This window comes from Prorops nasuta, unplaced genomic scaffold, assembly GCF_024137725.1.
Source record: "Prorops nasuta isolate Cenicafe-Biocafe unplaced genomic scaffold, Cenicafe_Pnas_1.2 PNAS00010, whole genome shotgun sequence".
Classification (NCBI taxonomy): domain Eukaryota; kingdom Metazoa; phylum Arthropoda; class Insecta; order Hymenoptera; family Bethylidae; genus Prorops; species Prorops nasuta.
Window position 1 is genome coordinate 2,320,425 of NW_027116807.1, and position 17,708 is coordinate 2,338,132.

Here is a 17,708-nt window from a genome sequence, read left to right on the forward strand (position 1 = left end):
AAATTCTTTTTTTCTCCATGTTTCGAAAGAAGAAAATCGTCGAGGCGAATAACCATCGATGGTTCTACTCGGTCCCTGTCGAGGACACTGGCTCGACTCTGATAGCGAGACCAAACTATCGATATATAGCTATATATTATACCTATATATTTTCCCTTGGTTCATCATCACACATCTCCCTTTATACGAGAGAGGATTGAAATTATAAATTGAAAACGGAGACATAAAAGAAGAAAAAGTCTCGTGCAGCGGAGTGAAAGGAGACCGAGAGAAAAGCATCCACCTGTAGCTATATACACGCGTTAATCTACTCGACGAGAACGGAAAATCGTCCGTGCAACGACGCTACGTGCTGCCACACGATGCAACATCGCATGCACTCACACTTGCAAGCCTGTCATTTATCATGAAATAATCGAGTCTTTGCAAAACTGTGCGAGTGAGGTTGTGCGAAGCGAGGTCGTTTGAAATTTGGCCATTTGATCGGGAGAAACAGTGGTGTGTCGACCACTACACACACATACACACACAAACGAATAATAATCGAGAAAAAATCACATTTTCCAAACCAATTTTCATGTTCGAAAAATAAAAAATCTATTCACCAGGATAATAATAGATGTATAAAATATTGCATGTAGGCAGAATAACGAATATATAGAATAAAAAAATATACAGAGTCTGGCGGGGATTAATAATCGCGAGTGTTTATAGAAAAAAAAGCGTCGCTTTTATTCGGCTTCAAATAATATACTATATATATACATATATATAAATATATATATATCATAGAGTCATATACCGTAGACGGTAGCAGGAGAATGACGCAGTAACGCGGAGATGCGACCGTAACAACGTGACTCGACGAGTTCTCGCGATTAACTCGTAGAAATAAGAGTTCTGTATATAAAATATCGTCGTGGAAGAGGAACGAGCGGAAGGAGATTTATTAAAATTTCTGCGTAAATTACCAAAAGGCAGGATCGGGACGGAATATTGGAGGGAGAAAAGGGACAAGGCCGGAGCTGGAGGATTGTTGGATCGACGATTAACGATCGTTTGTTATCGAGAGCTCCGCTGGCTCTATGGCTCGATGGAAATGTAGGTGAAGAAATATGAAGAGCTGTGAGAAGAATCGCTGGAAGAAAATCTTTGTCCTTGAGCGTGTTCGCGCTGGTCTTTGTCTATAGCTTGTGTTTTTTCCCGGCTTACGCCGCGTAGAAATTTCGTTGGCGAGATGCCTCGCGCTCGGCGAACAATGAGCCAATCGTCGGAGGATTTCCACGAAACGGTGGATACGCGAGAATTTGCCTCCCCCGGCCCCCCACCCCCTCCCACCGTCATCCATCCGTGCGTCGCCGGTCTCCCGGAGCACCGAGGCAGCGGCAGAAATTACGTAATCGACCGACGTCAACCTCTCCGTTGTCCTACACGGACGACTTGCATAAGCGGAGGCAATATTCCGCGTCGCACACACGTGGTGTCCTGCGCGATCCTTTCTACAAATTACAAAAGGAAAAGCCGAGAAACGCGCGCGCGAGCAAGAGCGATAAAAACAGCGCCGTACGCTCCGATCGATGAGGCATATAAATCGCGTTGCGACTAATTAAACCGTTGCCTATCGCGGGATTAATCGATCGACGGTTTCTCCTGCGCGCGAGACTCCTTTTTTTATCCTGCTGCTTTGTCCTTTTTCACGCGCCGCGCCACGCAGGGAATTGAAGATAAGGGGACGATGGATCGGCCTCGTTCCTCGTTCTCAGGCCGGAGATCGCTCCGAGAGCGACTAGATAGTTGCTCCTTGCGGCATCCTCAAAAGTCCCCTCTTTATGCTGTGTTTATATATATATATATATAGTTTTATCAATGGCTCGAGTGGTCATTCAGCAATATAGCAGCGAATTTTCTTTGTATTAAATACATAGAATCCACGCGACGAATTTTATATATTTACTATCGTGTGTTGAGAATAATAACATTCCTATACACGCAATTTTTATACTTTCAGCTTTTTGCACTTATATTCTCATCTTTGCTCCGTCTATTCTACTCGTGGAATTCTGAAATCGCATCTGGTCTTTTTCAGTAATTTATATCGATTTGGACTCGTTGCGAATTATTCGTGTTTTTTAATTTGTAAGCGTTTAATTATTTCGAGATATTGTAAATGTTATGCTACTATTCTTAACACGGTATAATGTAGTTGTTGATTTTTAATTCAATTATTTGTATTTGTATTTTTTCCTCTCTCGACGATCGATGAGAAAAAATACGTATTTGCGTTTTCCTGTAATTTCCTCAGCGAGTGGATACAGCTCGATCGGTCCAATCGTATTCATATATATAGCGCTATGTTATAACTATTATATTATGTAGCATTGGGAAGAGACGCGCGCGCGACTTAGCTGCTAGTGCCTTTTAAATGGAACAAGACCAGATATAGCCTGTGGTGGGCAACACGCGCGTCCACTGCTGTCTCACTGACTGACGTTATCGTGTCACTAAATCGATACACTTCCGTCAGGGTGGCTATACTTTATTCAGCGAGGTTGACGAAAGATACACCTTGGGCTAAAAAAAGAGAGGGATATGAAAATGCCAGGTTTAAATAGATTGGCCAAAAAGAAAGAATTCTGTGTATGTGTGTATCACGAATAAAAAGAATTGATTCTAAAATAAATTTTGCTTTGTATATTCTTAAAAAATATTACGAAATTAAAATCCAGTTTAATTTAAATCAATCATAGACGTTTATTGTTAAAACTAATTAAAATATTTTAATGTGAACACTCGAATCAAGGTTTATTTGAATCATAAATAAATCGTCTTATCCACGATACATATATAACAAGATAACAAATGAGAAGCGAAGATTACCGAACATCGGAATGATCTATCTACGCGTGTATATATAATATACTAATGGAGCATAGAAGAAGAAGATGCTCTTCCGTTAGTGAAAGCTGCGCCTATCGAATGGTGAAAGGCCACTAGGTGCCACACCACCGCCTACGTTGCACCACCAATAATCGTTTCGCGTTTTCAACGTTCCCCTCGCGTTTATACACAATTCCTCTCGCCTATAATAATAATAGAAAACTTTGTCCATGTAATTAGTAAAATCCTCGCAGAGCTCGAGGAGATAAGAATTTCGCGCGTTTTTATCTGACGAAACTGTTCCAAGCGCCACGTGTACATTGCATTGAAAGATTTAACGAGCAGTTAATGGGCGTGCGCTTAATTATGAGTTGCCAATATATAGCCGAGAACAATATTATACCTTAACGACTCAATAGCGTTATATGGGCTCGCACTGTAGCACATTCGAGAAATTCCACTTAATCCTATGTATACACATACATACATATACATATAAATCATCGTAGATTTCATTGGTCGTCCCATTGATTTTCATTTTTCTATTTACGAGGCTAAAAAATTGGTAATCGCCGGATGGGCATGGGACCAATTTTCGTCACGCTATTTCAGCGGTTTCTAGACACTTTTCTGTTGTAATAGAAAATTAGTATCGCCTTACACCACGCCGGGTTTTGGTAACGTCGTCGAGCCCACAGGACTGCGTCTAGGCACGAAAAACGAATAGCAGTATATAACGTCTATAGGTATACATATATATGTATATATGGGATGTGCCCATTGCTACGCCCACGATGGGCCTGCCAGTGTCTCTCAAACCCATGCACCGTTCAACCGTATACCATATATACCTATATATATATATATATATACATATATATTCGCTTATAATCTAATCTTTATTATCGATTTCCATCAAGACTGTACAGTATATTCCAGTAGAAAAAGAACTGTTCTCCACCCTTATTATTACCAAAGCAATGATTTTTCTTAAGAAACAATACCCCCTCCCCCTACCGTCATTACGCAACTTAAATAAATTACACTGTCTAAAACCCATCTAAAAGCGGTCTAAAAGATTTATAAAAGACGCTAACAGCGATCTTACAGCATTTTCTTAAAAATCCTGAGGAACTCGCGTGCGTCATTCGGTGGATGCGTTAATAAATACATTGGAGGAGCAACAGCCACTCCGCAACAGTTGGCGATTGGCGAAGTTGCAAAGCAACAGCACACGCCTGGCTTGGCTGAAGTTTTCAGTGACTCGAGTGGATTCTCGTGAAAATATATCAGCGGCGAGTCTGTATCGAGGCATCGATCTGATGTATACTGCGGCGAATAGCGACAGAAATTCATAATAAAATAACTACGAGGGGGAAAACCATTCGATCATACACACACTTGTGTATATATATATATATAAGCATGTATATAAAAGCAATCTGCATACGTTTCGAGTTTTCACGGCGTAAACGAGGTAGGCCGTTAGAATTTAATGCGAGAGTTACGCGTCGATATCTTATATCAGATAATGTTGTGACATTAAGCTCAAACTTTTAGGTTCATACATATATATATGTATTGGTACACGAGTGCGTTGCTCCAATTATATACGTAGGAAGCCGACACGAGGTTGCGTAGGTGCGCGCGCGCGCGCAATAATACCCACGCGTACGATCCATCTTCTCGCTTTAATTCAAATTGGCCCGCGCATTTATGCACACGTACGCTATATATGCGCGAATATCCGACAATAATGTTTCATTGATTGAATTATCCCGTGTCGTCCACATCGATTTATAGCGTCGCGACTCTGTACACGACTACCGCGTGCGCGACGATCCTATCTTATGAATTATGGAAACAATAAAAACTCGGAAATTCCAATTGAACGTGTCCGATACATTGAATAAATCTCGCGGAGTGGCGTTTTAATCGCAACGCGCACACACGCAAGCGCTTACGCGTTGTACACGCTTTTCCTTTTCCTTTTCATCGGACGACTCACCGATTGATTTGCCTTAAATTATCGCCGAAGATCCGTCGCGATTTTTCCATCGAATAGGCTACACACCTAGCAGATGCATCCTTCCTCGCTACCGTAAACAAGTTTTATCCATCCGCCTGCGGCCTACAGGCCGGGTAAAATAAATAAATGATGCAGTTCGCCCGGTTGCCTTCCTCCCGACCGGCGCATACCGGGTGTTCACATCCGTGAAAACAGGCTTCGTAAATATGCACGTTTTATGCATCAATACCGAGACTCTACTTCTGGTCATCCTTTCGTCCCTTTGTCACGCGTTCTTTTCCGACGGTTCCAAGGGATTTGTGTGTGTGTGTGTGTGTGTGTGTGTGTATGTGTTTCGGGACAATTCTTTCTTATCGCTAGATTTAATAGAGTTTTATATACAGGGAACAAGAGTTTGATTTCTTACCTTTTATACACCATTTTAATCGACGGATCGTAACCACTCGGCCTCATTAACCAGTCGCCCTTACGACTTTGGTAATTAGCTTCGTGTAACCGGTCGTTGAATATACATCACGCTTGATCAATCTGTGTGTGTGTAGTATATATATATAATGCATATATAGTCTCTTTTGAATAATACACTGGAAATTCAAAAGTCTTCTTTTTGTACGAATACTCGTGGTTGGTTTGTACAAGTTTGAGTAGATGTAATGTTTTCTTATGAATTTGTGTATAATGGTAACGCGTTACAAAGTTTGTTTAGCTGTAGGAGTAACGTTGGATTAATAATGTGTTTTGTAATTATACAAATTTGTATAATAGAAACGACGCATATCTCGTAAAATGTACGATAGTTTTTGCGTTGAAACAAAACTTTTGGTTTTGCAGTGTTGGAGAACGTAAAACTCTGTAAACCGAGTGCTATTATCACTACTTTTTCAATGTTTTGTATATATATATATATATATATATATATATATATATATATAAATTATAGCGAAAGAAAAACTTGGTATAAACGCGTTTTAGAGTCACTGCGCCAAGTTCTGCTTGCGACGCTATTTAAGAACGGATCGTGCACTCCACATGAAAGTAAGATAGCGATCCGACAACTTTAATTAACTTTGACATTGCCGCCGTAATTACGGACGTCATTAAAAGCAGCGGCATTGTAATTGAGTTAGGAAAAGCGATTTGTACGGAAGGAGCAATGGAAAAAGAGCGAGTGGGCTTGGATTTGGCTGGATTCTTCGAGTTATGCGCGAACCTTGTACGTTCTATGATCGGACTGACTTTTCTACTGATTTCATGGAAATAATTACTAATTTTGTGTGGGAGGAGGGGGTGAGAACAATCACGATGAGTCATATCGATGAATAATGAACTACGAGATAAGAAATATCTGTAAATCCCAAGAACAGTATCATATATATATAGTTGAATTAAATTTACCGAATCAAGATTAGGAAGAAACGAAAAACTGCGACCAATTAACTCGTTGAACAATAATACAAAACAACAAAATATCTAAAAGTCCCAATTCCATATTAATAACTGTATCCTACGACAAAAAACTGATTTTTCTCCTGATTTACCAAAAACAATTACCGGATTAAAGTGAAAGGAAGCGAAAAATTGCGATGATTCATATCGATGAATAATAACGAGAAGATATATCTGTATACCCCAAGAACACCAGAACAGTATCACATAAAAACTAAACTAAATTTACCGAATTACTGTGGAAAGAAACGAAAAGTTGTGACCACTCGACAAGATGAACAATAATAATTAAAAAAGTAGAATAAATATCCAAAGGTCCCAATATATTCCATATCAAATACATCCCACAAGAAAAAACTGAATTTTCTCCTGATCTACCAAAAACAATTACTTGATTACTATGGAGAGAAGCCAAAAAAAAATGCGAGTACCGATCTCTATGAATAATAACAAAAAGAACAATAAAAAATATCTACGAGTCGATCTTCCACGCTGAAGCCGCAGCGAACCGCGTCAGAATAAAGAGGGAGAGGTGCGGCCGTGCGTCGTGTCCAAAGTCCCTCGGGAGCCTGAAGAGCGAAGATTGGAAAACTCGTGCATTGATCGAGGAGGGATGTGGTAGAAAAAAGGTGGGTTGGCAGTGAGTTTTTTGAGAGAGAGAGAAGAGCAAAGGTGCTGAACTCGTACGTGGCGAGATTCCCCTTTCTCTCTCCGCGAGGCGTTTTACGGTCCGTGCGAAACCGCTCGAAAAGTCCGACGTTGCTTTTTACGTTTTTTTACGTTCATCGCGCTCGTTTTCAGTCGTTGCATGGAAATCCTTGGCGCTTTTACTGCCTGGAGCGCGGCAAAGTTACGAGGGAAACTTTATGGCCTCTGGTCTCCACGGACAAACTATGGAGTCGAGCAGAGCTGCGGAGCTGCAGAGCCAACTTGGTTTACGCCCATTCGCGTTTCGGTTGCGCGCTACTATAACCACTCGTCGCTTCAGGCCACAGCTAGAAAATAGTAAGGAAGACACCTGAGACCGCCATTACGGCAGGATGCAACTCTCTATAAGCAGACGCGAGCGCAACCCCGTGGAATTAACCAACCACGTCCTTCCCACTGCGTTAAACCGGAGGATATTACGAGGATGCTCTCTTGCCGAAGAGCATTTTTTCACCTGCTATCTTCATTAGCTTGCGTGGCTCTCGAGCCCCGCGTCCTGCCTCTCCGCGTCTCGCAGTCCTCGCTGTGTGTGCTGCTCCTGCGTGGCGAAGATTGCACGGAAAATCAAACGCCTTCTCCAATCGCGGAGCTCGTGTATATCCTATGGAACCTAGTGTCCTTGTCTTTTTTTCCCCTTTTTTCTTCCGAGCGGAGTCATGGCTGCTCGGTGCGCGATTGGCTGAGACTCGATAGGGCCGCGTCACGGTGCTGTTAACCCTCGTCGAAGGACGATCGAGAGAGTATGGGCGACGAGGTATTATGCTGGCTAATCCAACGTTACGTTATTTTTCTCTTCGTGTACCACCTGTGTGTGTGTTGTCTTGTATGTATAATAACTGTGTTTTCGAATGCACGTAACAAGAGTGTAATGAAGTTTACAACGACGAATGTTCGTGGTACGTTGACGCGAGACTGGGGACCAAATTCTTGGGAGAATTTCGGTGACCTTGGTGCAAGGTTGAGGATCGAATCTTGGGAATAATTTGAGTCACTTTGGAACAGGAGTATAGGGACTGAGTCTTTGGAAGAATTTCAGTCACGTTGATTCAAGACCGAGGAGGAAATTTTCGGGACAATTTGAACCACGTAGGGACCAAATATTAGCAACTATTAGAAGACATTGGTTTGTCCTTGAAAAAGTTTAAGGCGCGGCAGCGTAAAATACTCGACGTTTGGAATGAAATAGACAATTAAATGGATCTACGCGAGATTTTCTTCTTCCTTAAAATAGAATCCTAACTCGGTGCACCATTGGTCGAAACTCGAAGGGACCGCGTCACGGTTCTGTTAACCTTAGTCGAAGGACGATCGAAATGGTACATAAGCGAGATATTACGTTGGATACAGCAAAGTTATATCATTTTCGCGTATACATATATATAATAAAATACACGAACAACGAGGATAACGAAGTATAAAGGAAGGAAGGCTCGAGCCACGTTAAAACATAGGGCAAGGGACCAACCCTTCCGGAGAATCGAGAGGCATTGGTGCGTAGAGGAAAAAGCTTGCGCATGTCCGCGCAAAACACTCGCTCGTCGGCATTAGGCAAATATTCAAATGGATCTACAGCAAAACCCATTGTTATTCTACCGTGAAAACGGCCACCGCTCTTATACCTTTTATTAACGTAATTTGTCCCATTAACCGTTTCCTATAGCCATCACCTTGCCTCGGACCAACGGTCGCTTTCCCAATAAATCTTATACTCTATCCACACACATACACACACATGTATACACACAATAGCACATTGCATACTTTCGATTCCAACTCTGAGAACGGAACCACGAGCTAATTGATAAACTCTGCAGCTGGCTTGACTCATCTACGTTTTTTCACTACCCCCCCTCCTTTTTCCCGTATTTATACGTAAACTCGATAATCGTGAAAAATCGGGAGACCAGCGCAGTATCCGCCAATTTAGATGCGGATTTTAGATACGATAAGCGAGCATCAAACCGCTGAATCACTCTAGAAAGTTTTGTTATCTGGTGCTGAAGCCGATCAAGAGACCTCGTTACCCTCTTTATATATATATATATATATATATATATATATATACACACACACACACATACCTGGATTAATTAAAGGATTATTTTCCACACTGGACTTTTCTCTCCAATTCTCACAAAGTTATTCTGACTCACTCAAGGACTATACCCATATAGCCAACACGCGATAGGTTGCTTCGTGCGAAAATTATTCCTTAAACGATCCTCGCTGGTACTTATGGGAGGACCACTCTCATCGCACAGTTGGCTTGTATAAATATATAAACGCGCGATACATGAAATGCTAGGTTAGGTTGGGTGATCATGCCGCGACCGATAGGATCTCTTCTTCAGCTGGTTGCATAAGCTCACCTTGCCGCTAAACACGAAACAATGGTCTCACGTGAGACAGTGCGAGGTGGCGGAGATAGCGGATCTTACCTGTACACGGCGCCACTTTTCGTCAACGTCCGCAGCTCCTGCCGAGCCGCGTTCACCGCCGCCGCCGCCGCTCGGTTCCATATATACGCAAGTGTACTCGCTGCTTTAGAAATAAATTCAGATTTAATTATACGGATCTGAATTCTGAGAATACGTAATAAGGCTGCTGTGCTTTTTTCTCCCCCCCCCCCCACCCCCCACTCTTTTTTCTCCTTTTCCTCCGTTTTTTTTTTCGTTTCACCGAGTCGAGTGCGAATAGCCTGGGGCGCGTGCACCAAGGTGCTAACGGTCAGCTACTACATCTATATGTACTACAGCATTGCTGAGGAATTTATTACACGCTATATATATTGTATTATGCCAATATGCCCTCCAGCGTTAGCTATAGCTCGACTGCCTCGACTAGCCCCGTGCGTTTCTTGCCTCGTCTATGCTCGATGTTGCTCCACGATCGTGCCACGACAAAATGGAGACGAGATGAATGAATTTTCTTGTGGTTTTCATCGAGGTTTCGTCAGGACGTTTAGCTTCTTTTACGTAAATTCGTTATTTGTTTGTTTGTTTTTTTTTAAGTGTACAGGGTTTTGTGTGGGTTTCTGTGTTTGATTGGGATTTTTGTGGACATTTTTTTATAAACTGAAATAATGTTTATGAGAGGAATCGATCAGGATTGATTTAGCGAACGTAGTTCTAATTTGGAGAATTTTTGCAAGGAATTTTCTAATTAGTAAAATCAAATTTTTATAAAGCGTAGGGTGTTTTTTATATTTCCACTCGAGAAGATTGAGCAAAGTCGCTTGATCGAATTATTTTGGATTCTTTTCGACCGATGCATGCGGTAAACACGAAAAGTTCACTTACCTTGTTAAAATTCATATATATCTAGACTGTGTTAAAATAATGATACAGATAAATTCATATAAATATAAAATAACATAAAAAATATATTAAGATTAGATTTTTTAATTTTGCTGTATAAGAGAATTTGTGCTGCAGTGACGTAAGAGTTGGTATTTATTTGTTTGTCATCAGGATATTACCCTGTTTTTGAACTATATACATAACTTTCTTAAGCGAGGGCATAAAAATTGCCCGCATTCGATCCTCAAAAAAATACATCGAGTAATACAAGCAACAATAATAACTCGACGAAAAAACGATGGTTGCAGTGGCTCGAGTCGATCAGCTGGACACATTACACACTGTATACATGTGTGCGTGAGCGAGCGTTTCCCTTATCGCACTTCCCTCGGCCGTGAAATTATCCTGGTTCGCGCGCTCTTCATCATGTTACATCCCTGTACACACACACCGACACACACAACTTGAAAAAGTTACCATAAACAAAAGCTTATAAATTCCGATTCACCTCGTTTTACGGTTTTCGGCCAGTGGGTCACGCTCCGAAAGAACACGACGAGGTTTTCAGAGGGATTTTCACGTGGCAATTGACTCCCGCAACAACCCCCCCCCCCTACATACACACACACGCGCAAGGTCCCAGGTGGAGTAAAAGCGTGAAATTACCGGGCGGCAAAATTGTTTCACGAAATTGCACGTGCCCGTTTTGCACCGGAGAGTATAAAATACGTTCTAAAAATTGGATTAGAGAGCTTTTGTAAATTCGGGACGTTCGGCGGGACGATACGAAGAATTTTCAAGTCTCTTCTGGCTCGGCGAAGGAGGGCGAGGGTTGTTACAGAAGCGTGACGCAAATTCGTCCGAGTGTAGAAAAGAAGGAAGAGCGCAGCGCGCGTTCCGGTGCTCGGAGCGTAGCGTCGCAGGTTTCTCGTGGCAATATCTCAATCTCTGCGTTTCTCTGTGTGCGTGTGCGTGCGTGTTCTTTATTTTTAAGGTCTCTACGCGACTCGAAACGCGCGCGCGCGGTTCTCGCGGGGAATCGGCGTGCAGAGGCGCGTCGCGCGTGTATTAGACATAAACAAAGACGCGTAACGCACACACACACACACACACACACATAGAGAGAGAAGCTCGCGCAGACGACAGAGCACAGGAGGAAAACACGTGACCGTGGGTCTGTTAGTGGGACGCTGCGAGCACGGCACAGGAACGACCCAGGGGACGAGGATCTACACCTCGATGAGCACAGCACGACATTCTTCTTGCCCCTTGCGTCCTGTTTTCCTACGAAGAAGCCATCTTTCTCTCTGTCCTCGAGCGCGCAGCGCGTCCACTGCACGATTGTCCGCTAAAGCAGCATGCTACGAGTCGCTCACCGTGACGAACCTATCCACCTACAAACGAGGACTCGCTTGTTCCGTGAACGCTCGTTCACGCTCGCGAGTAGCCGACATGTGGGAATCGCTCGAATCCGTCCGTCGCAGTGTACGCGTGTGTGTGTATGCACACTTACACGTGGAAACGAATTATTTGAGGCGAACGTGTGACAGGAGCCGATTGGTATTCGCCGACGAATGGAAAAAAAAAGGAGGGGGGGGGGGGGGTAAAGAGAGAGAGAGAGAGAGAGACTAGCGGTTATGAATATGTAGAAAATAACAATTGCGAGCATAAAGAGGAACCGTCCGCGTCTTTCGTCACCGTTCTTCCATTTACGTGGCGTAAGCCAGATACGTGATAGAAATGCCGATTCCAGCGTCCCCCTCTCGATTTCGTGCGGCTTTTTTTTCACCTATGCGATCGGGAAGCAGGAAAGCTGGCACTGCGCATCGGCGATGCCAGGCCAGGCAGGAAGTGGGAACCGAGCCGCCGAGCCGCACGGACGCCAACGAGGGGATTCTATGGGAGCAAAATAAAAAAAAACATTCCGCTTTACGCTTTATTATTTCCCCTTCTATCTACTCCTTTCTCTATAGATACGTCGGATACTTTTATGAGATGGAATATTGCAAACTATGAGTCGGTGATTCAGGGGGAGGTATTAGCATTTTCATGGAGAACAAAGCAAAATTAATCTTTTTTTTTTCTGTTTCACGGATCAATTATGGTTTTAATTATGTATATTATATTATAGATTTTTTTTTGTAGTTGTTATTATGTGAATTGAATACTGGTACGAGATGGAATATTCTAAACTTAGAGTAATTCACAGGAGGAAGGTATTGGCATTTCGTTGGAGAACAAAATCAAATTATCTTTTGCTCGTATTTTGCAGATGAATTATAATTGTGTTTATAAAAATATCATATTATAGATTCTTTCTATCTCGTTATTGTAGAGTAATTAAAGAATACTGAGAAAAATTTTGTCAGCTAATATACAATTTTTTGTTATAATAAAATTGTTCATTAGCTGAAAAATGTTTCTCGATAAAGGGAAGAATTAGCATTTGGATGAAGAACGAAGAAAATAAACTCTTTTTCACATTTCACCACTAAATTATAACTCAATCTATATATATATATATTGTAACACTGATATCAATCAGAAGAATTAAGCTACACTTTCGGTGGCTTTTTCCGAGTGGCCCGAGGCGGTAGCTGTCGCTCGTTCAATATGCAACGGTATAGTTATACATACATACATATATATATCGACAGAGTGGTAGCTCGGCCGGTATCACCATAAGATTCATGAGAAGCTGGATGACTCGACGGCTTTCATGCATAAATCATTATTACATCAGGCTTATTACAGATTTTCCGCGCGCGTTAACTATAATCTGATAAGTTCGTTTATCGCGTAATTACGGGGTCGCGACGGCCTGAAAATGGAGCGGAAAGAAAATATGAAACGCGAGAAAAAGAGGAAAGAAGAAAAATTGTCGAGTGTCGCGCGGTGGAAAAATGCGAGCACCGCGAGGAATCTATGAGCGTGAGAGATCGAGTCGCGTACCGGTTTTCGCTCTGCGAAGCTAACTCAAGGGGAGCCGCGCGCGTATCGAAAAAAAGTTTTCCGTCGGCTGCCGCTCTCGGCACGCTGCTCCAGGCTGTAAATATCAATAAACAAACGCGCCCTCTCCGCAGCACGCTAGCCAGGCCCTCGAAATCCTTTGTAGGATCAACTTTTTCATCCGGCAATTAGAAGAAGATTTATTCGCACCAGCGGCGGAAGGCTAGCTCTGCGGCCGCTCTGCTTAATTACGCTTGAATTTTAATGGACGCACAAGAAAAAACTTTGTTCGTAAATACTTTTCAATTAAGTTTTCGGTTTCGCTCGATACAGTGGCGTATTAGCATTTCATGCGCAAACAGTCATCTCGAGTTACGCAACCTTCCAAGGCGCGTGTCACGTGCAACGGAGAAAAAAATAGCACGTGTAGAGAGAGAGAGAGAGAGGAGCACGCTCAACATTTTCTTCGTTACGAAACAAGCACGTCCCTCTCTTTTTTATATATACCACACAACCACATTCGTGTCCTTTCAGCTCGTAAGATGCAGAGAAGAGAGACGCGTGACTAATGCTTCCGTGTTTCCTCTCCGATGTTTCAGGTGAAGATCTGGTTCCAGAACAGGAGAAGCAAGTACAAGAAGATGATGAAGGCGGCTCAGCAGGGTGGCGGTGGAGGCGGTGGACAACACGGTAGTCTGCTCGCTGGTGGCACCGCGCTACCTGGAGGACCCTCTCCTCAACCTGGTCAGCCCGGAAGTCTCATGCAAGGTGGTCAGTAGTCTTCATAACTATATTTTAGGGTAGATCCGGAGATGTGAGTTATTTTTGAGGATCTCGCGGAAAGTTTCGTAATTGGAGAACTTTTTGTGGGACTCGAAAAAATGGATCTATGGATCTAGTCTTAGTCTGGGGTCGTACATATGTGCTTTTGCAAGTCCTGTGGAACGTTTCCGTGTGAAGGCTAAATGGGAAACTCTGCGGAATAGGCAAAAGCGCAAGTGTGGTCATATTCTTGTAAAAGACGGAACATGTTCTGCTGAATCCGCAAAAACAAGTGTTCGTGGATTTAAATTTGGATTGTCTATCTGGTCCACGTTTGGACCACGCGAAACTTCACAATTTATTAATTACGTACACTGAGAAAACAAATTATTTGATTCAAACAATTTCTCCTCTCGATGTATGTACATAAATATTGATTAAAAATGTAACCTTATTAAATGTATATTACCATTAGTTTAAAATTTAATTTAAAAGCTGTAATTATTTTAAATTACAGTAAAACACAATTATAATTGAATAAAAACACTCGTTATCTCTAAACCAAGTATTTATTTATACACAGTAAAGTAATGACTAGATTCGAATAAAAATCTTGCACCGAAGAGTCCCAATGAAATAATTTACCAAGTTCTCATTATTAGCTGATAAAATTAAAGAGACCAAAATTTTCATTTAAATCAGTTTTAAAGTTAATTTTTACTAATATCGAATAACAAATTTTACTGAGACTATACGAAACATGATTTATTACAAAGCAACAATGTTTTTTTCGTAAACAATCACACGAGTTTATGTCACATTTTATAATACAATTGTAAAAAAAAATTCGAATGGAAAATTGACGGAGAAATTGGTTTCAGGAGGTGGAAGCTCCGTATCGGGCAGCCCCACTACGGGTTACCTGGGTGGAATGGGTGGCGGGGGAGGTGGGCATACGCCTGGAAGCTCGAGTCCAGGAAGCGAGATGTCGCCTCAGCACAACGAGAGTCCACCGGCGCCAGCATGGCCCGGTGAAATGAAGCACCATCCACACCCCCACGCGCCACCCCACACACACCACCATCCGCATACGCCTGGTCACCACCCACCACCACCACCACCACCACCTCACCACGCTGGATACATGCCACAGTATTCCTGGTATCAAGCGGATCCCAATCCTGGACTCCTCGCGTAAGTCAAATATACATTTACATATATATATATAATAGTGCATTGCTTCTTGGAGAAAAAAAAATAACTCGAATTTTCACATAATTTTCATTAAATCAAGAATCGAAGAAATTTTTTGTAATCTTGAAAAAAAAATAGCTTAAATTGAAAGGACAAAAGTGCAGCAAAATTCTAATTAAAACAATTTTCACCAGTTCGAAATCACTGTCTTCACTGTTAGAAAATAACCCTATGTATTAACTATGAAAAAAGAGTTTTGAAATAATTAAATCCACTACCAAACACGAGACTTTGTATAGAAAATTTTCTGATTGTTATTTTATAGAAACATAAACTCTCGAGTAGAATTGTTCTGATACGATGATTCCATAAAAACTACAAAATTAAATTCCCAACAACTACATCCTTAAACTAAAGGACGATACTTGAAACAAGAGAAATACTGGAAACCCCACCTTATTTCTTAGCCAACCAGTGCACGGCATCCTGTGCAATCTCCACTTGGCACGAACAAACGTCCTAATCGAAACCTCGTTTTCTCACGTTTCAGAGTGTGGCCAACGGTTTAACGAAGAGACAACTGGGAGGAGGACAACTCTTAATATTCCTTACTATTAACGTTCGACGAGCTCTTAGAGTATGATCTCGAGTGTCAGCGACAGAATCTAGAGAATTTTTTCCAGCTATTTAGGATGCTAGTTGTTCGGTCGAGGATGTGTGAAAGGATTCGTGCGTTCAAGCTATATATCCATCGATCCTCTAATTAGCAACTCGCACCAGCGTCTCGGTGCTTGACAATTGTGCAAGCGAGCGTCGTCGACCCACTTTGCTTTGGGTGAGGAGGCCAGAGGATTGCATAAACTCGCTCCGCAAGCCAGTTCTCGTAATAATGAAATCCTAATGACATTTTCGTGAGGCAAAAAGGTCTCGGCAATCACGGCTGACGATGACGCTGTAATCACAGGTCCCTCCTTTCCGGATGAGGCAACCAAAACGGGGTCTCTCACGAGCAGCGGCGCTGGAGGAATAGGGGGGCCCCGCCGTTGCTTGCCTGCCTGCCTGCCTGCCAGCCAGTATTCATCCGCCCTCCTCGAGCCAGCCTGAAAGAGAGAAATGGAAAAAAAATCATTATCTCGGCCAAGCCGCTTCATCCACTCTCCCTCTCTCTCTCTCTCTTATTCTCCAGAGAGAGAGAGAGAGAGAGAGAGAGATGCGGTCGTTCATTAAACTCTTTTTTCTTGAGAAAAAAAACCCTCCCCCCTTTCGTGCTACAGCAAGAAGGAAGCTCGCCATCGGAAATGTTTTTCGTAGAATCTGTACACGCGAGGACAGAGCAATCGTTGACGAAGTGGGGCGTAGAGGGGGGGACTATGATTTTACGGGTTTTCTGGCGGCCATTTTGCCTCGGTCCTTGCACACGACGTATACGCGCGGCGCCGACGTTCGAATGTTGCCTTCGAGACCGCAATGAAAAAAAGAAAAAAAAACACGAGAAAAAGTGTGACCGCATCGGTAGGACAGGCGAGTAGCGACGAAGACGACCGAGTGGATGGGAAAACTGGGAGGGCCGTTTGCAAATCCCCCCCCCCCCTCCTCCCACTTTCCGAGTTCTTGGTACTATGTACACGGTCCCCGAGCGCGCTCGTGTGTATGTATGTGTGTGTGTGTGTTGCGTGTAACGAGGAGTCTCGCGATGAAGAATAGCTTGAAAGAAAAATAAACAGAGTCCGTAGAATTTTACCAGCGTTACTAGTCCCGGTGCTGAGGAGCAGCGAGGATCAATCCATCGGCCAACCGTTCAAGGTCGATCCTCGAACTCGTGTAAATACCGCACCGGGGCCCATCTAGCACGTAAGCCGTAAGTGAAATCTGTGTAATATACGATATTGTGATAAGCGTGTAAAGAAAAAATGAGCAAAGCGGAAATCGTCTATACACACTATACATAATAGGTCGTAAGACGGCAGACCCCAATTTATCAATTTTACCGAATACCCTTGTACGAATATACATATAGATACTAAAATACCTTAATTATCATTACTATTGTATAAAATATGAATAATAACTAATTAATTCAATTTAAATCCAAGTGTCTTTTCTCTTTCTCCTATCTTGTAATTTGTAGGTATATATAAATATATATATATATATAGTGTAGCTATAAAATAGGTTTTCACTGCTGTACAGAGAAACTTTATTTCAATCCGAATTCGTTATTACGGACGCTTCGTTTCATCTTCGACGTGCTTCTCGCGAAAAGTGATAATTGCCAAGCTCTCCTCTCTCATAATTTGTGAATATGTAGCGTACGATAAGATTGCTTCCTACGACTGTACAGCAATGCCAATTCTACTGAAATTCATTATTACAGGAACGTCGTTCGATTCTCTACGTGCGTTTCGCACCTCGTGCTAACTGCCAAGTAATGTAATACGTATTGG

The 17,708-nt window shown here is 42.4% G+C and overlaps 1 protein-coding gene across 3 annotated transcripts in view; it reads left to right on the plus strand.

Annotated features, from left to right (window-relative positions):
- The window catches only part of Dll (Distal-less), a 42,373-nt gene extending 25,022 nt beyond the window's left edge, over positions 1-17,351 (plus strand). For all 3 annotated transcript variants that reach the window (XM_066732690.1, XM_066732692.1, XM_066732691.1), the window contains exons 3-5: positions 13,908-14,079; positions 14,952-15,264; positions 15,815-17,351. In XM_066732690.1, the coding sequence (XP_066588787.1) occupies positions 13,908-14,079; positions 14,952-15,264; positions 15,815-15,833 (504 nt within the window). In that variant the 3' untranslated portion in view covers positions 15,834-17,351. The remainder of the gene's footprint in view (positions 1-13,907; positions 14,080-14,951; positions 15,265-15,814) is intronic.
- The last annotated feature ends 357 nt before the right edge of the window (positions 17,352-17,708 follow it).